The following is a 23,588-nucleotide window of genomic DNA, read 5'->3' as shown; positions in this document are numbered from 1 at the left end:
TCGCGCATCAGGTCCATACGCACATTGCTCACTTCGGATTGTCTTGTCGTCATCTAGTATGTAGCTAGCAGCGACGCCCTCCGGAAGCTCATGGCCAATATTACCACTGCCATGAAACTGCACGTTCAATCGTTTTATACTTTATCTGTTGGATCCACCCCTACAAGTTCATGCTCCCGCATATGGTCTCCGGCCGAATTGCTCGGTGTACCAGCATTGGCATTGCCCATGTTGCTATTGACCCCTTCAATATACTCCACCAGGTTTGTGGTGACTTACCAGATCCACGGAAGGCTGATTACTATAGTACTAAGTGCCGAGTTACATACTTGAATGTCTGGTTGGTTATTAGAAGACTTCGGGCTCTAGGGTATCCGAAAGTCACTGAGATTCGGTTACTGGTCGTGTTGCAAAAGGTTCAGCTCCACGCCGAAGCAGTTTCGAAGTACATAGATTCCGCCCTTCGAAGGGAACCCTAGCACAGTGACTCCTGGATCTAAACTGTGCCCCACCCAATAGATTATATACTCATAAATGGGCTCATAGCGCCCACGGCACATTATGGATGGTTGTATTGTAGATTTGGAGCCCTGTGTCAAACTAGGGTCGGTTGGCTATAGCTCTCGTTGGCCAATGAGCTAGAGGGCAAAGTTTAGGAAGGGGAGTGAAGCGAATACGCCGCTGAAAAGGAGCTCCATGAAGGTTCGTATGTTTGGGGCTTGTCAACAGGTTTCAGGATTTGGTTCAGGATTGGTGATATACCTTGTGTCTTATGGTAATCCCTTTTAGGCAACAGTCCGCACCGCCCAGCCCCAAGACAACCTTTCGAAGACCTCCCCGTTCTCGGGCTCACCGACGTACCTAGAAAGACTGATTACATATGTACCTAGGTACCCGCGGAGCCTCCAGGGCTGCTTGACAGCTCCTGACTCGGAAAATCCCGCATTTGTGGGCTTAGGTCAATACTGTTTCATTACTTTGTACATATGCATAGTTAACTACATATGTACCAACTAACTACAAGGATCGTCGGCCGCTTATCCGCATGTCCTTTTTGGGTGTTCTTTTAAGATATCTTTCTAAATGTCTTCTTAGGTGTGTACGAAAGCAGTAAAAAAAAAACATACTTGATGCAAGAGACTTTCCTATGTATCCTTGCGCGCGAAGTAATATATCATGCACCTCTACGGAGTACTGCGAGTAGACACCTCAGGACAGCTGGAAGGGAGAAGAAAGTATACATTACACAAGGGACCTAATTTGTGTTTGAGCAGGCTTGTATCTATGGTTATGTATGCTATGATGAGGTATTAAGGCCATATTGAGTCTAAGCTCGTTCAAAGTCATCATTGGGTGGACTCTGAGGGTCCAAAGGCCCCTGCGTCGTGTTGAGAGCTCCGGCATCCAGCTGCACAGGAGGCCCAACCAAAGACCGGCGATGATGACGCATGTCGAGCTTCTCACTGGTCTCTTCAGTGCCCAGGGGATCCTCGCTAGCCGGTTCATCTCGGGCATCGAATCCCCTCGCTTCAAGATATTCAACCTTGACAGCATGACGCAAATTGTCAACGAAGCTCTGCATCTCAGGCATGGGGAACACCCCGTCAGCCTGTAGCACGTCAGCATAGAGACGCTCGGCTTCTTCCAGACAGGCTGAAGCTAGGGTTGGTTGGCCAGCTTTGAGCCATTGATCAGCAGCAAGGGTGCTCCACATGCCGGCTTTTCGGCGACGACCACCCCATTTCGCTGCTCCAACTGGTGTCTTCGAAGCATAGCAAGCTGCTACCCTTTCGGTGTATAGGATCTGACCTACTGAGCCCACAAGACCAAAGTCCATGACCCGCATGGCCCATTTGGCTGCGCTCTCGGTGGCTGACCCGCCACGAGACTTGAGAAGTTCAACGGCTAGGGATAAACAGCGCAGTGCGTGTGTCGCATCTGAACAACGTGTGAGATAGGAATAGCAAGCAGTCTCGAACATTTGGTCGACGCTCTCAAGCTTGATTTTGGCTGATGTGGCCAATGGATTTAGAAGCATGCTGACAGCGCACATTTCGTGTGCACCAGCATGATATTTCCAGGCTTTGTCATTGCCATAATCCGATCGAATCATGTCATATGTGGACGCAGCTAGCTTCCAATCGCGGAGCATGAACGCATAGTCCGCCATCTTCCGCAAGACAGCCTCCGGGGAGTCTGGACTATAAGAATGTTGTGTTGGATCGTAGTTCCCGCTGTTGCCACCCGACGATCCTCCAATACTTGAACGCGAACTTGAACCGAAGCCAGCCCATCGCCGAGACATCGACATAAATCTGCCACTTATACCACGCCTCCGAGATGCAACCTGGTCGTTCCAGACAGCTACTTTATTTTCCATGGATGGAATGACGGATTGCACCACGAGTTCTCGAATGAACGCCCTAATCGCAGTAGCATCGGAGCCAAAGAGATATGGTGTACCATCAGTACCGAGGTCTACCAAGGCTTCTAAGAAAAGGTTAGCTTATTTCTGAGTATGTAACGGGAAAAACTTGCCTGCTTCACCTGCTCCCGACAGGTGCTCTGATGGCGAGAGCCATTCGCACTGGGGAACTTGCATGCTATCATCGTCTGTCACAACACACTGGCTGCTCCGAAGTCTTAAAAGATGACAGTGCAGCCCAAAGTGCCGCTTCATCTGATCATAAAGCTTGATCGATTCCGTGATATCGTCTCGTTCTTCGTCATGAACTAAAACATAATACCGAAGATATTCCTGGTTGACCCAGTCGGGTAGTTGTTTGCCCCCAGTGGTACCATCAGCATATAGCTGCCTGAGTGTCTCCAACGGGGCTGCGTTGCGGGAGCTGATGGCTATCACATTGGCTACCGGGTGGCCAAATGTCTCGTGGGGCGCTGCAGGTGTCGAACACAGTAGTTGTTGCAAGAACGACTTGCATAATGGTGTTGTTGCAGGGAGTCCCAAAATATCCTTTGTGCGTACCGATGCACCAAGCATGTCATTTGAACCGTCCAATTGCTTGGCCAACACTTCTTCCATCTGCGCCAGGGGTCCGGAGTCTCGACTAGCCGGAGCCCTGCCGATCCCTTTGAAATCGGCAAGGCGCACTCCATAGTCCTCCCAGGCACGACTCGAGCCTATACTGTCCCGAATCACCACCTTTCCGGAAACTGTTTCTCCAAAGGGCCGGATCAACTCCCAGAATCCCCCCTTGAACCCCTTGTTCCTGACCAAATCGTCGGTATCCTCGGAGGCATGGACTGCAATCGTAGGTGAGAATGACCGGATGATTGATGATCTTATATCTTCCGAGCCATCAGACCTTCCATCAAAAGGCGAACCGATTGATGACCTTGCTAACTGTGGAGTGGACGACCTCCCAGAGCGCGAGTGCGACGAGCCAGTCCGTATTGGTAGATCGGCGATCGTGCCTGAAAGAGGCGTCGGCGATGAGACTGACTGGGATTCTGCCAGTTCGGCATCTAAATATTGCGTTGTTTCATGCTCCCCGGGGTATCGTGATGGTGATGTGGATGCGACTCGCGCAACGCCGGGGGAGAAGGACGGCGGAGGTTTGACCGGAGCAGCATCTCCGGGCGATGTCATGGGCGGACACCTGCTGCTTTGTGCAGATTTAAAACGATTGTAGTTGATCGATAGGCCCCATCGACTGGTAGATGAGGTCGCACGAGGTGTAATAGAGCGAGTGGGATGCGGCTTCACGGAGGTGTTGTTGGGGAGAAGGCCAAGTCGACGGATTCGGGCCGATAAGCACTGACACGAGCAACAACAAAAATAGAGTGACGGAACCTGTGGGCAGGTTGGGCACTAAAGCCTTTTAAGGAAGTTGAAGATCGTCTTGTCAATTGTAAATGCAACACAGAGTACATAGGAAGAAGCTGATTGTCGATCTCCAAGTGGTGATGCAAACCACGTGAGGGCCATGCTTATCGACAATCAAACTGACTCACTTTCTCAGAGCATCTGATCTGGCTATGTTCAATGCTGTCGCGCCCTTTCGTGTGTCTATTTAAGGCTTCTGGTCTCCCTTCAGTTAAAGCTCCACTTGCCCGCACTCTAGCGAGAAGAGCTGGTCAAATACACCCGTTTCAACAACAACTACCCCTCCGAACTTACTCTGCATCTGTACCTTGTCGCACTTCCATGCGCAACCCCGAATCGGACCCGGGCTTCTCAGAAAGAGTCAGCAAGAGGCGACGCATTTCTTCCCCGACGCGGGAAGGCTCATACGCAACCATGAGCCCCGCCATGCCTACCATCGAGCTCACTCCGCTTGAGAGCACCCTACGAACCCTACTCCTCGATGTCGCACAATACATCACCGAGCAGAAAATGGCGGAGGGAGGCAGCGCAGCGAAGGATCACACCGAGACTGTCTTGCGCTTCACAGGCGGGTGGGTTAGGGACAAGCTGCTTGGAGTCGAGAGCCATGATATCGATGTGGGCATCAGCAACATGACGGGATACCAGTTTGGTATGGCCCTGAAAGACTATTTGGATATTCCAAAGCATCTTGAAAAATACAAGACAGGCCCGAATGGGGAAATGCACGACGCCATTGTGAGCCTTCACAAAATCGAGGCCAACCCAGAAAAATCAAAGCACCTCGAGACCGTCACAACCAAGATCTTCGGCCTGGATATTGATTTGGTCAATCTGCGCAAGGAAACATACACGGATGACAGTCGAAATCCTCAAATGGAGTTCGGCACCGCCGTCGAAGACGCTCTGCGACGCGATGCAACTATCAATGCGCTTTTCTACAACCTTAATGAGTCACGGTTGGAGGATCTCACTGAGAGAGGACTGGACGACATGAAGAAAAATATTATTCGATGCCCAATGGAACCATACCAAACCTTCAAAGACGACCCACTGCGTGTGCTTCGATTAATCCGCTTTGCGAGCAGACTGGGATACCAAATCGAGCCCGAAACCGAAGCTGCTATGCAGATTGAAGATATCCGCGAAGCATTAAAGCTCAAAATCAGTAAAGAGCGAGTGGGAGCAGAGCTGGAAAAGATGTTGCGTGGTGAGTGATTGCGCTTGCTCTTGCCCGGTACTTTACATTTCTAACCAGTCGTATCTCATATCTTAGGCCCCGACCCTCGCGGTGCATTGCAGTTCATCGATCGACTTCAACTATTCCCCACTATATTCGCTAATCATCAGGACGAAGTGAAGGCTGATACATCGACATGGCCCCTTGCCTACAATACTTTGGCACGATTGCTGCACCCAGAGGCCGGCGACAGCGAAGAACTTCAGGCAGTTACTAAGCGCATTCGTGAGATCCTGTTCCGCGACGAAAGTACCATATACTACGCCTGGATGATTGCAACCTTTGCTCCCTGGACTTCGGTCCCCGGCCGTACCGGGAAAGGGTCCAAGCCAGTGCCCCCGCGAGCGGTTGAGGTTGGCAGAGACAGCCTTCGCAGTGATAACAAGACGCTCAATGCGCTCCGCGCTGCTGCTCTGCATTACAAGGAAACAATTGCGACCAAAACTTCTCTCCTCGCAAACCAGATGAGTGGAACACCGGCAGAAATCCGACAGCGCATTGGGTTGCAAATGCGGTCGTGGAATAAAGACTGGAAGCTTTGCGTTCTCCTGGCTATCCTGCAAGAAAACATGGCGCTTCGTGACTTTGCAGAAGGTAAGATCCATCACCCCTTGATGATAACCCCAAAATACTCACGATATGTAGTGGCCCGTGAATACGATCAGTTCCTTGCGTACATTGTAGAAAAAGATCTGGAGGGTGTTTGTGAGCTCAAGCCCATTGTAAACGGCGACGAAATTATGAAAAGCTTGGGGGCTAAAAAGGGACCCTGGATGTCCAAAGCAGTTAACATGGCCCTGGAGTGGCAACTTCTTCATCCTGATAGCACCGACAAGGAAGAGGCGCTGGAGGAGATCGCGGATCGACGAGCAGAATTGAAGTGACGTCCAGATGAAGATCCCGATGACAAATGAAAACCCCGGGCAACTTAAACTACTTGAACTCCGAATGTTTACAACTTTTCTCTTCCATTTTAATTGTAAATATTTTCAGCAATGGATAAACTGCGCAAAGAAGCCCGTGAGGCTCTCGTGCAGAGTCCTGGCAAAATGCCCATCGGTTTCTTCCCCGCCGTTGCGGTTGCGTCCAAAAGTGATTTGCATCAATTATGGCAAGACATTGCTGCTTACGATCACTCAACGCATTTGAATGTATGTTTCTATCAATTTGGATTAAGATAAATGAACTAATCTTCCAGATCTGCGAGAGTCTGGTTACAGCGACCAGTTATATCGACTACTGGGATGGAATGCTGCCAAATGACCAAGGCCCGCGACCCTTGAAACCAGCCGAGGCCAAAGCCGTGAACAACTTATTCGACTGGGCCAGTGCTGCTGCTTTGCCTTCATCGGATTTCGCAGTTGATTTTGATGAGACTGCCGAGATTTCAGACGGTAAGTGTTTTTATCAACATATGAAGCTTTTACTAATTCTGCCGCACAGATATTATCAAAGCCCAGAACGAGAGTCGGTTTAGATCTGAGCTCGCTCTGGAGCTGATTCTAGTTTTAAACAAGCCCCTGGCAGGACTGCCAAATGGCAAACCAGAAAATGCAGCGGACATTCTTCTCGCGGGAGCATGTTTTGCCAACAAGCAAAACCCATGGGCCACATCAGACAGCTACAATGCAGCGTCGATGCTCATGAACGTGTGGGTTCAAGACACTCGTCGCGGCAATACATTCTGGCCCGCTATCGACTTCATCCTCAAAGAGAGGATTAGACCTCTTTTTGCAAAGACAAAGAATCCCGCCATCACCAGTGCCGGCCGCAAGAACTTCCATCCTCAAGCTCTCCCTCGCTTCGGTGCAAGCGATCTAGACGCATCGGCCAAGCCATGGAAGGCAACCGATATCTACGTCGGAGCTGTACTATCATGGATCCTCTCACAATACCAACCTGAAGACAAGACCCAATTCGAAACGCACTTCCAGCTTTTCGTGCCCACTATCCTAGCAATGGTCGACGACAACAACCTCCCATTCAAAACAAAAGGTTGTACTCTACTCACTCAGCTACTGCAACCGATCCAAGAAAGCGGCTCGGACATCCTCCGCCGAACAAACCTCACCTCCGTCTTCGAAGACGCCGTCACGCCGTGTCTTCTATCCCTACCATCCATCACACCCGAGGATAGATCCTTAGACCTACTAGGAGCAGCATACCCAGCCCTCCTCTCGACCCTCAAAACCGCCTACAAAGGCCCCACCCAATCCGAAAAGGATAAAGAGGCATACACTACCAGCCTCGCCAAAATCCTCCGATCAAACCTCATCTCCTCATTCCACCACGTCAGCTCTAGCACTCCAGCCTCGGGCTCAACCGCATCGTTCCCACACCCCCGTCTCTCAACATTCCTCCTAGAAAAGATAACAATCATCACCAACGAGCTGGGAATTCATACTACAAAGTACCTTCAAGAACTCGTACCAGTCCTCTACACAACGCTATCAAATCCATTCGGAACAGCGCACCCTCCACTCCTGCTATCTGCAGCTGCAGCTACCCAGGCGGTGATCAAGAACGCACACCCGCGTATCTGGCGCTGGCGCGGGGAGATCCTGAGTGGACTGAGTTCGTGCTGGCTTCATATTTCCGAGGATAGCGGAGCCTCCGTAGCTGAGCTGGCTAAGCTGAAGCGCGAGTTGCAGCAGACGCTTCAGGTTTTGAAGCTTGTTTTGTTGAATCCTGTTGCTATTGCGGCTGATGGGCCAGAGCCGGAACAGGTGCAGGTGAAGGAAAATGTGGAGAAGGAGTTCCAGGAGCTTGTTGATGCGGATGCAAAGCTTAAGGGGCTTTTTGTTTGAGCGTTACTGGCAATGTATGCCTGGGAGGTTACTTAGGAAAAGGATTATAACAACAATTATGACGATCTCAATTCAAGGAAGATATCTGGTTGGTAGTAAATAGACACGATCCATGGGACCTTCGATAAAGTAATATAACATGCAATGAGGGTATCAATTTGCTGTACTGAGCGCCAGAATAGAAAAAGAAAAAGAAAAAAAAAAAAGGGACTCAAGTTCGTAGCATCATGGATCAACTCGCTGCTTAAAAAGACTCTTCCCGCGCAACCATTGGCGGTACCGTTTATACCTCTTCTTCTCATAGTCCTCACCCACGACAGTAAGACCGTCCTCGGAGACATCCAGAAACTCGGCATAAGCAAGCATGTTTATCCCAGCCCTCGCCTCCAGCGCAGATTCCTCGACATTGCACTTATTCGCGTACTCCAGGAGATCGAGGTTGTAGCCGTGGTCTTGCAGTGACGAAGCTGTCATTTCATCTTCGGATGTGACGACAAGCGGGACCTTGAGGGGGTGATTGATGTACCGCTCGTATTCTTCTGCCTCAGCACCGGTGACAGAGGGGCTCAGCGAGTCGCCGACTAGCTGGCCCAGGGTCCACTGAGCGATTTCTGCTTTGCTGGGAATGGAAGGGTCAGGGGGGTTGATGGGTGGAATGCGAGATACATCGGGGATTTTGAAAACAGGCTCTTTGATGATGCCCGTAAGAGGAGGTTGTTTCTCGGATGACGGTGGTTGGTGGGCCCATGTTTGTGCAGATTCGGGTATCGGAATCGTGCTTGATGAGGCGCGACTGCGGCTGGCGGATGGTTCTTGGATCTTGACGCTGCGCTGTGGTAGACGCTCACGTTGGATTTGCTCTGGGGGGATGCGGGGCACGAAAGGACTGAGATCCGGGACGGGGTGTCCTGGGCGGACAGGGGGTAGATAGCGGGACGTGGAGTTCATTTTCAAGGAGAAAACCTTAGAAAGGGAAGACAGAGCAAGTGGTCGGTAGTATTCCAGCCAGAAGTCATCAAAATGCGAGAGGGGTTCTTTGGGGTGGAATGGGAGGGGTGGGAATTTCCTGGGCTTTAGGTATTCTGGTGTGTACCAGGAGATGTAGCTGGGTTTCTTTCTATCAAGATGGAATTTGGGATCGGTGTGGTGGAGATAATAATCGTTAGGAAGATCCCAAAGCATCGGAATGCCCTGCGCGAAGGTGTAGTTTCCAAGAAAGAGATTATATGCCTCTTGGCGCTGGGCATCAAGGAAAGAGTTGTTGTAATACCGCTTGAAGCTTTCCACCATATCACGAGAGTGGCTACTCCATTGATTGATCTTGCGGTAGGTAGCCATGGTGTTCACCAGATGCGATCCACCGTACTGAATAGCGATCGTGTCTCCATGGTCATGCCACATGTTCGTGAAGAGATTGACAGCGTCAGTATCATACTGTACAGTTGTATCATCTATGACACCAAGAGCATGGAGCTGATAGCCAAGTGCCCTCTTGCCAATGACAAACTGTGCAGCATTTGTTCGGTCAAGGCAATCAATGCAGTTGGTCCTTGCGACACCGTTCTGAAGCTGCAAGCCGGATTCTGCGTCATCCCCATTCTTGAAAAAGCCAATCTTGGGAATGATATCGCCTGCAATATCTTCTAACGTCTCAATGACATCTTGATCCCGACTTTTTGCAGCACGACTCATATCCCACGCCTCGTAAATGAGCTTTTTGTCCTCGGGAAGAAACTGGTTCAAATAAGTCACAGCGTTTGTGAACTCCTTGAGAAGTATTGACTCTCTCGGAGTTCGTTCGCGAGATTTGACCAGGTTCAGGACATAGACTGGAGCACCATATCTTTGAAATAGATCATCGAAATGCAACGCCGCAGCCGAGTAAAATGGATCCACGAGATTAAGCTCAATATCCGGTTTCGGTGATACTCCCGTGTTTTCTTGAGTCCAATGAAGAGGAATGCTTCCACGGTGTTGAACATATGAAGTATAGTGAGGGTTTGCATGAAGTCTTGGGCCAGCAGAATGGAATGATGTTGTTGTCTGTTCACATACAATCTGCTCAGTCTCCACGTCGTTGGCCACGTATCCCAGGTCGTTTGCGCCTCGTTTGAGAAAGCGGGCCCCAGCAAAGAATCGGGAACGACGCGCGATGATCGTGATATAGACCACTCGTCCATAGACACTCATCTTTGACTGATCCACGTATCCATGAATGATAGGTAGACACCACTCGTAGGGATTCTTAAGAGCCTCGGCAGCCGGGGACAGGAGATGATGGTTCCAAATAAACATGGAATGGTAATCATGTGAAGACGGTTGTGGATAGCCATCCTGGTGGGCCTCGCGATCCCGGCAGATATTATGCTGGAGTGTGCGAGTGATGTCGTAGGAATAGCTGAAATAGAAAGAGCGCGACAAGTCCAGATTATTCAAGATGGCAATATAGCGTGCCTCCTCCGACTGCTTCTCGGCCTTAGGATGTGAAGGTTCCGAGGTGGTCAACGGGATCAGTTCGGTTTCATCGATCTGATAGACATTGTGACCACCCAGCATGGCAACCTGACTCCTCTTGGTAACGAGTAGCATATAGTATGCGCCCGTGAATCGGATGAATCCAAGCAATGCCCATGCACTGCACTTCTGGTTCAACCCGCCAGAACTCTTGTTGCCGTCATCGATTGCATCCAGCAACTGAACCATCTCTCTTTTGTTGTATACCATGTCATCCTCGGTAATACTCAACTCACCGGAATCCGAGGTCCGATCAATTTTCAGAATCCGAAAACGAGTCTCCGCCAGATTGATTCCGACCATATAGAATCGGGTTGCGGTTTCGTATAGCGTAAATTTGTGCATACGGTTGATCCCTTCGTCCTCTGAGTCTGAAGCTGATCGGTGCTTCTGTGCAAACGTCGGCGAAGCCTCTCGCTCAAAGGAAGTTGCCACCTGCGGCTCCTCGTCTTCCCCGTCCCCTTCCTCTTCCTCCTCAATCTGAGCTCCAGGCGGCGGGTTGTACGGCAACGGGAAATCCGACACGACGGAGGCGTCATCGATTATTCCAGCATCGTCGGTGCGCTCTATCTGCGAAGACGATCTGATGCTTGTCGTTTGGGTCGAAGTTGGTCCCCCTGTGGTTTCTTTCGCCAAATTCGGGTCTGAAGGGCATGGAATCGGGAGATGGTCATCGTGGAAAGGTGTATCCTGGGACACTAGTCCGATCAGAGAAACATCATCAAAGCTCTCCATATCTGAAGAGGTTCAAATGGACTCAAAATGCAGCTGGAAAGGCTGCATATTCAGATGATTTCAGGTCAAAGGCGATGTTTTGGAGTTCAAAGAGGTCCCCACACATGACGTCGCGGTAAATAGCGGCCAATTGGGTGATCCCTTTCATTTAATCTATTTGGGCGACCCTCGTATGTGTCCTAGTACCGTCTATACCATAAGACCAGGTTTTTTCGACTTCTGCTATATACTCCGTACATATGTAGTAACTACTTAACCTTGGAGGTAACTAACCTCCAGGGCTCCAGGGCTGGAAGTTGTAATAACTTACTAAGCACGGGGTGATCACCGTCTCCAGGGCTGTTGTCATACTGGACGTGCCTCACCATTTCTGTACACATTAGCTGTTAAGTTCCGCCACGCAAGGGATTTGTCAAAATCAGGGAGTCAGGAAACTCAACCTTCGGGACATTCTGGCAAACCTTTCAATCTTCCTCAATTCTCTCCCCTTTTCCCGAAAGGTGAGAGCCAGTGGAGTGATCCCGCGACTCACTAGCCCGGGACCCTCGTGCTTGCGAGGGTCTCTGTAATTTTGGTAAAAGAAATCAAAAATTAATTAAAAATGAAAAATTTTAAGGGACCCTTCCCAGTCGTACATAAAGGCAAAGCCCTGCTCTTGAGTCTTGATACAAGCCTTTCCTCTCACAACTCTCATGGTCAGGCGTGAAATCATTCAAATCCGATGGGCTTATCGAATCTTCCGACAGAATTGGTACAAGCCATTGCGGAACTTTTGAGCGAAAAAGATGTTTTGGTGTTCGCTCAGCTGAATCGCCAATTTTTCGACATCTTAATCGACTACCTTTACGCTCGCAATGCAAAGAGATCCAATGCATCAGCGTTGCTATGGGCAGCAGACAAAGACTATGAGTCAACCGCACGAAAAGCCCTCGCCAATGGAGCCAAGCCCTCAGCAACGAACCGCAAGAGCAACACTTCTCTCCACCTAGCCACAAACGCAGGAAATCTAAGCATGGCTCAATTCCTACTAAATGCCGGAGTGGATATCAATCAGCAGAACAAATATTCGGAAACCCCGCTCAGTGCACCGGCAAGAGATGGCAACAAAGAACTGGTACAATTACTTCTCGATCAACCAGGGATCGACCCTGATGTGTCGGCCCGTTCTCGAATTCGCCCCCCAAGGCTTCATGGACAGACTCCATTGTCATATGCTGCTATGAATGGTCACGTTGACGTTCTGAAGATTCTTCTTGCTACAAACCGGGTGAATATCGAGTCGAAGGATTCGCGTGGCTGGACGCCGCTGGCATACGCAGCAGCGCACGGACAGGCAGAAGTGATGGAGGTTTTGGTCAACGTGCCAGGGATTCAGCTCGAATCGAGAGCACAATGGGGCGTAACACCATTGATGCAGGCTGTGATTCATGGCCACGAGGCTGTAGCTAGGATTATCATCGAACAGGAATCCGTCAAAGGCGATGCTGAATGCGACGGCGGATCTACAGCTCTTTGGTTTGCGGTTGTGCATGATCATTCAGATATTGCCAAGCTGCTCTTGGAAAAAGGATGCGACCCTCATTGCCCCTGCCACAGGGGCAATACGCCGTTTTCGCTAGCTATTAGCAATGGACGGGAGGAGATTGTGAAATGGATGCAACAGTTCGGCCACCAGCCAAGGGTTCCGCTTGGTCCCGAGGAACGGAGGAAACAAATCATAGCGAATTTAAACGCTCTAGGGAAATTTAAAATGGATAGTCGGCGGCGTCCTGAGTGATACCAATTCAAACTATCCTAGCGGAGTTGCTTCCCTAGGGATTGGCAGGGTTCTTCGAAATGTATATCCACCCAACATTCTTTTGTCGCTAGGTCGCTGGCGCCTTGCGAGCCTTCCCTCGGTTCTTACTGCCGTATCGAGAGAAACCAGGGCTAGCTTTCTTACAGTGGCGGTCATGAAACACCATCAGTGTTTTTATAATGTATGATACCGACATGAGGAAACCGGTTGATAGCAGTGGGGTACGAAACAATGAACCCGACGAGGTTACATTTGGAGATACGCAGAAATAAACAGTCTGGCCATATGCCAAACAGGTCAAGTGTAGTTGTGAGGAGGATTCAAAGAATAAAAGTCTTTTTTTTCCCATTTTATATGTACTTAACACCATCCCTAGATGACCTGGTCACATATTCCGTCTCCTACAATGATACAATGACTTTTATAGACGCCTTGTACATCGGGCACACTTGCATACCGCCTTGTGGGAGAAGTTGGTTTCGACCGAGGGTCCTGGGGAGCCATGCACTCTCCAACTGGAAAGAAAAGTTGCGTCAGTGGACCCGGATGAAAGCGAGGTTGTCCTTGCCAATGGCGAACGAGTGTCTGGGGATTTGATTCTGGGAGCGGATGGGGTTCATGTCAGTATCATTTTTCCACCAATCTATATCAAGAACAGGAAAAAGACTGGTATAAGAGAAAGTCCCAATGCCGCAAGGCCCTCGAGGGAGGACCAGGCTATGTCCCCTTTGATAGTGGAAATAGCGCTTTTCGGTTCCTTATCCCGACCCAGACTCTCCAAGACGATCCTCTCACAAGATCAATGATCAAGTCTGATGGTATTTGTAATTATGGGGACCGGAGTCAGACGCCTCGTGTGCTATCCTTGTGCAGGTAACAAGACGACAAATTGTATCTATCTACATCCAACCCATGAATCCAAATCACATCGAGGTATGTCATGTCGGTGTTTATTTTGTCGGCTTTATTAAACAAGCCGGGCAGAAGAAACAAACTTAGCCGTTTTCCTTTTCCTTTTCATAATTCTTTTGTTGTTTCGGGCAATCTACATAATCTAATAGCTTCCAGCACAGGGAAAAGGTTCAGAGAAGCAATTGATGTTGCTTATTGCGAGCGAGTTTGCACTACCAGTCAAGGCAATCTTGGAAAAGGCCCCTGAGGATGAAACCAGAATTTGGCCACTGCTCGATTTGCCCGAATTACCAACATGGGTTAATGGAAAACTAGCTCTACTTGGGTAGGCAAAGAACCGCTGAAAATCGAGATATTCTTTGTTCTTTTTGCTAACCAGTAACATTCAAGGGACGCTGCCCACCCTTTTCTACCCCACCGAGGAGAAGGTGCCGCCCAAGCAATTGAAGATGCTGTGTCCCTCGGAGTATTGTTCCCATACGGTACGACTGTGGACGAAGTTCCCGAGAGACTTGCACTCTACCAGAAGTGCCGGAAAGAGCGAGCTACGCGGATTCAGGTAGCCTCTCGCATAAACAGTCAACCGATGGAAGTTCAAAGAAAATCGTAAGTCAAAACATACAACTCAGGCCGAATCTCCACTTCTTGTTCATCACTCATTGAAATGCTGCCATGGCCCACGAATTCGACAACTACAGCTTCAGCCATAATGAATTCCATCACTCCAGTCACGCTCTGCAAAAGGCGAAGTCCTTCAAGAAGATATCGCATTGGCGTCAGCCTATCTCATTTGAACCATCGCCGACACCCTACCATTCTGGCAATGGAAGTATTACTGGCGGACTTCCTGGTACTCAACCCCAGAAGATCGTCCGGTCTATTCGTTTCACCACGTCCAAGACGTATCTAGAAGGGCTTCTACCGACTGAGTCTTTCTCATTTGTTCTGCCTGACACAGTGGTACAGGCCTCGTTTATCCGCACCTCGTTCCAAAATTTGTTTTGGCTAGGTGGATCAGGATATGACCGTGTCGGACTGTATATCCATGGGACTCAATACAACTCTCCCAATGGAGAGGTGGTTCCTAGGACATTCGTTCCAATTTTGTTTGAAAACCTGGCCGATGCGATTGTCTCTCGGTGCGATGAGTTCGGCGCTCCTGTCTTGGGCTGCGATATTGAGACAGTCGATGATGGCAGCTCCAATACAGTCGAATTGAGATGGCGTGGTACAGCCTTTGGGAGGTTTTGCTGGGCTCAGTTGCATCGAAACGAGATCAGTGATGAGAATGGTTCTGATGCACTCTATCGGGAAGCTCCAGCTAAGCATAACCCTGATTTGGGATTGTTGACTTATCGCTATGTTCCGGCTGTTGGGAAACTCGGAATGGCTGATGCGGAGTATGCTGTGCTTGAGCCCTATGATAAGTCACCGCTGCCTGAAGGAAATGAAGATCATCAAGCTGAAGATGATTCAAATCGAGTGGTTCAATTGCTTGATGACCCAAAAAAGCGGCATGTCTACCAGGGATCGTTTAGTTTCACTACCGGTGATGTGCAATGCCTCCCAACCATACATCACATTGTCAAGGTTCTGCAAGACATACCTATATATGATGTTTTGGAAGCGAAAGTGGAAACTGTTCCTGGAGATGACTTCAGCCATGCGTGTCGGATTGACTAGACGGGCCTAGATTCGAGGGAATCCCTCATTTCTCTTCAATGAACCTTTTTTAAGATGTTTGGAAAGTTTGGCTTGCGGAACAGGGACGAAACTTTCGAGAACAAGAATATTATGTTAAGACAATCGCTAGAAGTAGATAAACCGCGCTGTAAAGGGGCGTTGACAGTGAGTAGGAGATATGCTGTCGTAACTAGGTAGAACGAAAAAGACAGTAAAGGTAAAAACCCTTGGGTCTAGAGGAGAGAGGGATGTGGAAAAGAAGGAGATGCTTCCCGGGGGGGAATTGAAGGTCTAGTATGAACGCCTCCTTCCGTCTTCTAGATAACTATATAAGATTCTGAAAACCCAAGTTAATTCTTCATAATTAACATGCATCTGGGTCGTTTTCAAAGCTAAACCCGAATTGATTTTGAGTGTTGCAGAACTCCTATGGAAACGGGATTAGCGGCGTCGATGCAGTTTGACGCCTCTATCACACATTCTCCCATACACCCTCGAGTATCCTGCATCGCAGGATAGCATTGCAATTCGGGCAATATTCAGTCAATGGAATCTTAGAAAATCCAGTACTCAGTACTGACACCGCTCTTTGCGCTTCTTCTTTATTCCATCTCTTACTTCTTATTATAAATGTATATTAGTTAGTGAGAAGCCGGTAGAATATATAGGGGTGGAAATAAAGCTATAAATATAGCTTCATCCCTAGGCATAAAGAAGATTAGACAGATTTACAATTACATTTCTATATCTTGCGAAAGATTCATTTTTAAGTGCTGCTTAATATATTGTTTTTTAGTATATTATTCAACGTGTACTATTTTCCTGTGGATATCATTATATCTAGTTACAATCCTAAAGAAACCAAGTAAGAAAATAGAAAATCATAGTGCTGTAAAGAAGCCTTGAAAGAGGCGTCATGTTTATTTCTCGGTGATTCATGTATTTTATCACGATATGTATTTTCCAATGTTAACGTTAACAAAGAGCAGCAGTAGGTGAACGCGTCATGGTCAGTGCGCATCAAGCAACTTCTTCAATTCTCACGCACTTGGTGATCTCAAGGGCATCCTAAAGAATGGACACATGTGAGTAAAACAGGAAAATATGGAGAACACAAAGCATGAAAGACAATCATACCGGGTCTCCTTCAGGTTGGTTCAGAACACTATGGTACACCAAGTTGGGATTTCCAACCACATCGAACTTGGGTGCAGAGTTCGCGCCCAAATATTTGGAGATGGTCCGTTCTGAAAACCCCTCCGTGTTGAAGGTTCTTCCTGATTCCATAGATCGTGCCACTTCCCGCTTTTCTTCCACATTACTTCGTACATACTTCAAATAAGGCGGGTTCCCAGGGAACACCACGTTATCAGCAACGAGGTATCAGCAACGAGGACAGAGCCTGGCGAGATCATGCCTAGCTCTTCACAAAGTTGCACATCGGCAGTGTAGGCAGGCTTATAGTGATCGATAAACATGAGCTCCACGTGCTCGACTTCTCCACTCGTGTAGAGCTTTTGCAGCGACTCATCGCTACGGCCAACGATCGTGTGCACAAAATCCCGCAGGCCGGCCAGCTCAATGAGCATATTAGCTACAGCAGCAAATTCAGGGTTCAACTCGAGACTGATGTATCGCTGTCCCCCGTGACGGCGCACGGCATCCCCGAAGAGGATGGCAGAATAGCCCACGTAGCCCCCGAGCTCAATCATCTTTCGAGGTCGAAGTTCTTCGATGAGGCTGACGACGATATCGCCTTTGGGATGGCCGACATTGGCGAACCAATATTGCTGGCCGAATTCTTCAATGAGATTCAGGACTTTGTCGGGATGACCGCGGATCTGATCGATGTTGGGTTGTCCAAAAATAAAGTGCAGGAGTTTCACTTCGCTGCCCTCTTCGCGCTGGTTTTGATCATTCGTCAATTTATATGTTGGTATTGGAAATACAATTCCGGGAGAGTGATACCGTGTATTCTGAGCGTTTAGTCGCCGTCATATTAAGGTGAAGAGAAAATAAAGATTGAAAGAAGCGTGGAATGTAATGAAATAACTTCGTTCGCAGTGCTAGACGCAAGTTCTGGTTGTTAGAAAGCCTACGCAATGGGAGGGAGTTCCATCAAATATAATTTAAAGCGCAAGGACCTGGAAACCTTACTCCCCGGGTCTACGCAGAGGAACAGAGTAAGAGGTCAAGCCCTACGTTTGTGCAGTACGAAATCGAACGGCAATTGATCCAGAGGAGCGACCGAGGTGGTTGCAGGGATTATTCGGGAATTGGGTCGAATACCTCGGGGCCCAGGGGTCTCGGGGGACTGGTGGGTACGACCACCCCCCTACAGCAGCTACGGCTTCGAGGAGCTTGCGCTGCTAGTCAAGAGAAAGGGCGGGCAAGAGGGAAACAACCGCATCTTACCCTCAGAGGGCGGATACAAGCGAGGTTGGGGAGTTGTAGTCTGCACGACAAACCGGTGCCGCTGGCGGGAATGGGTGGTTGCTACCCTGACGGGTTGGAACGGTGATCTCGAAGTGGTTTCTAACGAGCTGCCGGAGGATTGCAGGTCCAAGGTTACCGCTAATCTAGTATTTTCAAGATAACATAAGAAAGAACTTGAGAGAGCAGATAGGAACAGAGAGCTTACTCCGGCCAAAACAGATTTTTATGGGCATGTCATGGTTGATGGGATTTCCGGTTGAACTCGTTGAATCTTTTTACTACTGAGTTAAATGGAATCATACGTTGATTTTCGATTGGGCTCCTCTTTGTGACTTCCATACATCATGATACATGGCCCACTTGATTGTTCGGTAGTTCGGTAGTTCGGCTTAATCAGGATATAGCCAGCGCCACATGGGTTGAGCATTGCCTTAGAATTTTTACGCAGATAATTCCTTGGTACTTTTCCACTCAAGGAATTGCAATATTTGTCCAATCGGCCTTTTATCACGTGTTTCGTTGGCTTTGGGGCCGGATTCTTGATCGTCGATACATGCACGGCCGTTTCGGTCATTGAACAGCTGGGCACATCGAATTCCCGACACTGAGACACTTTGTCAAAAGACATCCCGATCAACTAATTTGTTCGATCATGGAGCGGTCAGCACAGCAAACTGGCGACCGATCGCCCCAGCAACTCGTTGCAAGGCGCTATGATGTGGAGCGATCATGTCTGCGCTGCCATGAGCGCAAGGTTCGTTGTGACCGGGCCATGCCCTGTTCAACCTGCCTTCGAATAAATGTTCCTTGCCAATATCCAGGCCCAGGACGAACTAAACGTCGCTCGAAAAATCCATCTACCCGGAGAACCCGCCTGGGGATGCCGGAACGAGCTATCATTGCGATCAGCAATAGAGACTCCCCCGATATAACTAGCAGATCATCCTCTCTCTCGTCACAACCGCGTGGTACAGATATCAATACCTCGGTTTCAGCCGGCGATCATACTGCGCTGACAGAAGGCTTTTTGGTGAAAGATGGCACATCTACTCGATACGTTAACGAGGTGCTCTTCTCACGCGTCCTGGAGAAGGTCAGCGGACCACAACATCAATTACTCACCAGAAACATGGACTTACAACTACTGCAAGCAGGAGAGCGAGCTTCAATCCGCCATTGACACACCAGCAAGCACTAACAACAGTGAGGCGAGCCCAATTATTGGCTTTGATGGCCTCATCTCCAACCCCCAGTTGGCTGCCGACGCAATTTCTCTCTTCCCATCTCGAGGGCAAGCAACACACCTCTGGCAAGTCTTCTTGAACAACGTGGATGTTCTTCTCAAAGTACTTCATATCCCGACAACGCAACCTGCTGTATTTGCTGCCATCAATAACCCGAAAGCTGCTTCGAAAGACCTCAATGCTCTTCTGTTCTCCATTTACTTTGCTGCAGTTACAAGCCTGCGCCAGGCAGACTCTCATATGATCTTTGGCGAGGACCGGCAGTCTGTTCTCAAAAGATTTCAACGAGGCTTGGAGGTCTCCTTGCATTCGGCTGCATTCCTGGATTCCCCCACTATTGTCTCGCTGCAAGCAATATCGATTTATTTGGTAAATCTAGCCGCCCCCTTGAGAGCACTTGGCTCGCATTTGGTATGAGTGCTAACTACTCGGTGTCAGCTTTGTTATTGGAATCACAATTGTGGTAGATCTGGATGGACGTTGAACGGTATACTTCTCCGAACAGCACAATGGATGGGTCTACACCGCGATGGAGAACGTTTTAATCTCCCACCACTAGAATGCGAGATTCGTCGTCGGTTATGGTATCAGATTATTGGATGCGATGCGCGAGTTGCTGAAGACCATGCTCTCTCGACTAATGGGTTTGGTGGCTTCTCTAATACGAAGCTTCCCCTCAACATAGACGACCGAGATATTTCACCCAACATGGAAGCGGTCCCGACTTCAAAGCCGCAGTGGACAGAGATGACCATGTTCCTGGTCGCTGCGGAGATGAATCAAGCACTTCAACAAGTTTCTCGACTTTCCGTGGCTGTGCTCAATGGGGATGACAAAATGACTAGCTTAGAGCAGCTTTTAAGAACCATCACGGCACGCATAAAAGATCGCTATTTGCAGCATTGTGATCCTAACATTCCCATTCAAAAATCAGCACTATTGTTGGGCCAGGTACTTATGGGAAAGCTCAGTATCTTCGTTCGCCAGCAATACCTTCGAGGACTCAGTGCGGAGTCAGCATCACGAGCCACTGAACAGACGCTTTTGCTGGCGTGTGACACGATTGAGATTGGCAACGAACTAAAAACGGATGAACTTCTCAGTAACTTCCATTGGCTCTTCTCGACGTTTACGCAATATCATCTCTTGACATATGCACTGTGGCATCTTTGTGTTCGGCCTGAAGTCCACTGCGCTGATCGAGCGTGGCAGGTGGTCGACAAGTCGTTCAATTTGGTGGAGGATCCCAGCTGGCCGAGTCCTGGTCTGAAATGGAACGTATTACGAAAGCTCCGAGAAAAAGCACTCAACATACGATGTTCTTTCTCGAGTCCATTCACTTCCGCGCACATCCCAACCAATTTAACGGTTGCCGAAATAACAGGACCTCGGGGGGGGTGATCTTCGGGGGGAAGCGATCCCTAGCAGCATTCTGGGGTTCGAAGATGCTATGGATTGGAATTTAGATTCGATCTGCTTTCCAGATTGGAACCCGTAGGTATAACTAGGCAGAAACGCTAAAAATCAGGTTTCTGAATTTTGGCCGCTGTACAACTTTGCACTTACGGGCCAAGGATGTGAAATTATAGCAGAGTTACATAGTATTGCCTTCTTGATAAGGATATAGTATGGATTTTCATTTAAACAATTAGAGACCGGGTCTTAATCTGTTCTTTTGTACTTGCTATCTAGAGTCGGCATCCATAGTTATATATATTATGTTAATTAAGCACTAATACCGAAAAAATCTAACGAAAAGTCTTGGCTCAGCCTGGTCTACAGGTTTATCTTATGGCTGGGAACCGAGTATTCAACAACACCTCGGAAAATACATAGACCGCTTTAGATGCGGGCCCATGCAAAAAACATGTGTTGAGCTTAGCCATTGATGTCCGCACAAATTGTCAAATAGTAGATTTCTGTCATTTTAGTTAGTTAGAGTCATACACATCTGTCATCTATACCATACCTTGCTGTACACGAGATTTCTGTCACTATACATGGCATCAACCTGGCCAAATCAACTCAGAATTTCGCAACCAACTTGAATCCGGTGTGCAGCAATCGAGTCCCGAAAACACAGATTGTCCCAGCCAGCAGAAGAACTCCAGCAAACACTTTCACTCCAAGATAGGATCCGTTGTCATGAGATAGAATAGCACCAGCAATAGGATTGGTCGTTAATCCGCCTATGGAAGCGAAGAGGAAAATCAAGCCTACTCGGTACCCGATCTGCGGCAAGGGTGATATCTTGACCACAAGCGCTGCTGCTAGCGAGACATATGCGCCTGAGCAACATCCAAAAAGAACGGCGAATACAATAGTCCCCGCGGCGCTGGTGGCAGGGATCCAAATGGCAAGAATGAATATTCCAGCTAGATAGCATACCACGGCGAACACATTGTATGTCCCAATTCGGTCAGCAATCATGCCAGCTCCAAGGCGGCCGAAGAAGCTTCAGTAACACGATTTAGTGAATATCAACCCGGGGGGGGGGGGGGGGGGGGGGACAGAGCTAGTTTCACGCGTACCTTCCAGCATTCAGTATCGCCAGCAAGTACTGAGAAAGGTTGGTACCGATGCCACTCGCGAGTCCCTCAACGACCAGGTAATCAATGGGGATATAAACTCCAAAGGTCAGCAGAGTAAACCCAGCGATAACAAGCAGCATCTTCGTCTCTTTCAATGGTTGTGTTAACGCAGCCCGTGACACAGGTCGTGGTGACGGAGGTAAACGGGATCGGATTGTCAAGTTAGCGATGGTAAGGAGAAACAAGATCACAAAAGCTCCAGCACGCATTGCCCACGCAAATCCCACTTCCAGAATCAACCGTTGTATCATGATTGGAAAGATTACGCCCCCAACACTAGACCCGGTGGACATTAGGCCGTAAGCTGTGCCACTTTTCTTGTCAAACCAACCTGGAATGACACTGGTCGCTAGAATAGTCGGCAAGTATCAGCTACTATCATTTGAGTCGACATACCACTGGAAGCCCTTGCCTACCGGGTTGGAAGATGATTGAGACCCCAATAGCGCTACATACGCCTTGTGAGAGCAATATTTGATAGTATTTCGTCGAGATAGAACACATCATCAGACCGAAAACGTGAAGAAGCGATCCGAATAGGACTGAATAACGGGGTCCATAGTTGTCGTACAAATGTCCGGACACAGGGCCCTAGTTGAGAATGAATAGATTAGCAAACTGAGTACAAGGGAGGATAATGCATCGGAACACCCTACCATGGCGTACATGAAGAATATCTGCAAGGATGGGATCCAAGCAATTGTGCTAGCCGAATACTGGCTCAGTAGAGTCGACTCGTAGTAATTTTGGAAAACTCCAACACCTGTCTTTGTCAATATGGTACAAAGGGCATTTGAACTTCTCGGTGGTAGGGGTTTGTTCGTACTGTTGATCCATCCAAAGGTGCAGAATAGCACACACCATGATCCTAGGACCACAGACCAAGCAGCCAGTCCACCATCAGGGGCCTTGCTCTTTTTCCATTCCGGGATAACTTCTCTTTGAATTTTTTTTTCCGAGTCTGGGCTGTTTGTAGCATTTATCTGGAAGGTATCATGTGTTTTTGTAAGGGTACCATCCGTCGACATTTTGTATTTCCGTAGGATAATTCCAGGCGATAACGAAGCAGCCTCTTTTTCTGGTTTGAATTTCTTTTGAATCTGGTGATTTCCAACTGAGGCCTTAGTTTGGGTAATATTTAGGGACAAATGGTTTTGATGAATGCTCTGGGTGGATGTGGAAGTCCAAGAAATATACTCCGGTGCGGCAGTTCGTTCAACAGCCGAACGACCGAACGACCGAACGGCCACTTCAGACTTCCAAGATTAACTGAGACCTCTAGCTCAGGCCCCGAGAAGCACCAGGATCTAATAGAATACTCATCACCTGAATCTGTTGGACCTGTTCCTCACCAAATTAAACAAGGATCTGTAAGATAGTGTTGGAGTTCGGGTATGTGACCACTCCGGAGGAGCTTAACCTTTCCTCTATTCCCTTCTTCCTATCTATACCACACACCACTGAGACCTTTGCATATTATTTTTTCGTTCTTTCAAGTAGCCAATAAAATAAAGTGTCAAGAGATAGTATCCCCTAATGTGAGGGATATCTAGGATGTATCTTTTTTGTCTCGGGCTTAGAACAGTTGTCATTCGCCGTACTCTGTTTTATTCATTTGTTTCACCTTTGTTATTCACATAACTTGTCACTTGTCCAATCATTTGCGATACAGTGTTGATTAAATATCTGCATGAAGAGATGAATAATTGAATGATTTCACGTTTAACCAGGAGTATAATTGACACTTGGTGCAGGCAGCGGTACGAATGCATGATTCACAA

General features: G+C 48.5%; 9 protein-coding genes across 9 annotated transcripts; 5 read left to right on the top strand and 4 right to left on the bottom strand.

Annotated features, from left to right (window-relative positions):
• Positions 1 to 1,327: 1,327 nt before the first annotated feature.
• On the bottom strand, positions 1,328 to 3,610 carry N7455_009647 (TRAPP III-specific subunit 85 family protein; the record flags this gene model as incomplete). Its single annotated transcript, XM_065606259.1, has 2 exons — positions 1,328 to 2,490; positions 2,539 to 3,610. The coding sequence occupies 2 exons, from the start codon at positions 3,608 to 3,610 to the stop codon at positions 1,328 to 1,330; spliced, it is 2,235 nt and encodes a 744-aa protein (XP_065460222.1).
• Positions 3,611 to 4,168: 558 nt separating this feature from the next.
• Positions 4,169 to 5,971, top strand: N7455_009646 (tRNA adenylyltransferase; the record flags this gene model as incomplete). The annotated part of the gene is made up of 3 exons (XM_040954751.2): positions 4,169 to 5,057; positions 5,124 to 5,681; positions 5,733 to 5,971. The coding sequence occupies 3 exons, from the start codon at positions 4,169 to 4,171 to the stop codon at positions 5,969 to 5,971; spliced, it is 1,686 nt and encodes a 561-aa protein (XP_040814983.2).
• A 111-nt stretch (positions 5,972 to 6,082) lies between these two features.
• On the top strand, positions 6,083 to 7,894 carry N7455_009645 (Tti2 family protein; the record flags this gene model as incomplete). The annotated part of the gene is made up of 3 exons (XM_040954722.2): positions 6,083 to 6,238; positions 6,286 to 6,481; positions 6,531 to 7,894. 3 exons carry the CDS (start codon positions 6,083 to 6,085, stop codon positions 7,892 to 7,894), a joined length of 1,716 nt encoding a protein of 571 aa, XP_040814961.2.
• Positions 7,895 to 8,119: 225 nt separating this feature from the next.
• N7455_009644 (phosphatidylinositol-3,5-bisphosphate 5-phosphatase) lies at positions 8,120 to 11,143 on the bottom strand (the record flags this gene model as incomplete). Its single annotated transcript, XM_040954743.2, has 1 exon — positions 8,120 to 11,143. One exon carries the CDS (start codon positions 11,141 to 11,143, stop codon positions 8,120 to 8,122), a length of 3,024 nt encoding a protein of 1,007 aa, XP_040814910.2.
• Positions 11,144 to 11,864: 721 nt separating this feature from the next.
• N7455_009643 (ankyrin repeat domain-containing protein) lies at positions 11,865 to 12,920 on the top strand (the record flags this gene model as incomplete). Its single annotated transcript, XM_065606258.1, has 1 exon — positions 11,865 to 12,920. The coding sequence occupies one exon, from the start codon at positions 11,865 to 11,867 to the stop codon at positions 12,918 to 12,920; it is 1,056 nt and encodes a 351-aa protein (XP_065460221.1).
• A 933-nt stretch (positions 12,921 to 13,853) lies between these two features.
• On the top strand, positions 13,854 to 15,536 carry N7455_009642 (uncharacterized protein; the record flags this gene model as incomplete). The annotated part of the gene is made up of 4 exons (XM_065606257.1): positions 13,854 to 13,874; positions 14,003 to 14,178; positions 14,244 to 14,459; positions 14,552 to 15,536. The coding sequence occupies 4 exons, from the start codon at positions 13,854 to 13,856 to the stop codon at positions 15,534 to 15,536; spliced, it is 1,398 nt and encodes a 465-aa protein (XP_065460220.1).
• A 1,334-nt stretch (positions 15,537 to 16,870) lies between these two features.
• N7455_009641 (O-methyltransferase) lies at positions 16,871 to 17,534 on the bottom strand (the record flags this gene model as incomplete). Its single annotated transcript, XM_040954771.2, has 2 exons — positions 16,871 to 17,440; positions 17,505 to 17,534. 2 exons carry the CDS (start codon positions 17,532 to 17,534, stop codon positions 16,871 to 16,873), a joined length of 600 nt encoding a protein of 199 aa, XP_040814795.2.
• A 1,090-nt stretch (positions 17,535 to 18,624) lies between these two features.
• Positions 18,625 to 20,617, top strand: N7455_009640 (Zn(II)2Cys6 transcription factor; the record flags this gene model as incomplete). Its single annotated transcript, XM_065606256.1, has 3 exons — positions 18,625 to 19,065; positions 19,127 to 19,585; positions 19,655 to 20,617. The coding sequence occupies 3 exons, from the start codon at positions 18,625 to 18,627 to the stop codon at positions 20,615 to 20,617; spliced, it is 1,863 nt and encodes a 620-aa protein (XP_065460219.1).
• Positions 20,618 to 21,241: 624 nt separating this feature from the next.
• Positions 21,242 to 22,835, bottom strand: N7455_009639 (MCT family MFS transporter; the record flags this gene model as incomplete). The annotated part of the gene is made up of 5 exons (XM_065606255.1): positions 21,242 to 21,671; positions 21,748 to 22,156; positions 22,224 to 22,398; positions 22,464 to 22,570; positions 22,634 to 22,835. 5 exons carry the CDS (start codon positions 22,833 to 22,835, stop codon positions 21,242 to 21,244), a joined length of 1,323 nt encoding a protein of 440 aa, XP_065460218.1.
• Positions 22,836 to 23,588: the final 753 nt, after the last annotated feature.

Source organism: Penicillium solitum (genome assembly GCF_028829755.1).
Source record: "Penicillium solitum strain IBT 25940 chromosome Unknown utg000008l_segment0_segment0, whole genome shotgun sequence".
Lineage (NCBI taxonomy): Eukaryota > Fungi > Ascomycota > Eurotiomycetes > Eurotiales > Aspergillaceae > Penicillium > Penicillium solitum.
The sequence above is the reverse complement of the archived record's forward strand: the minus strand, read 5'-3'. Positions and strand labels throughout refer to the sequence as shown.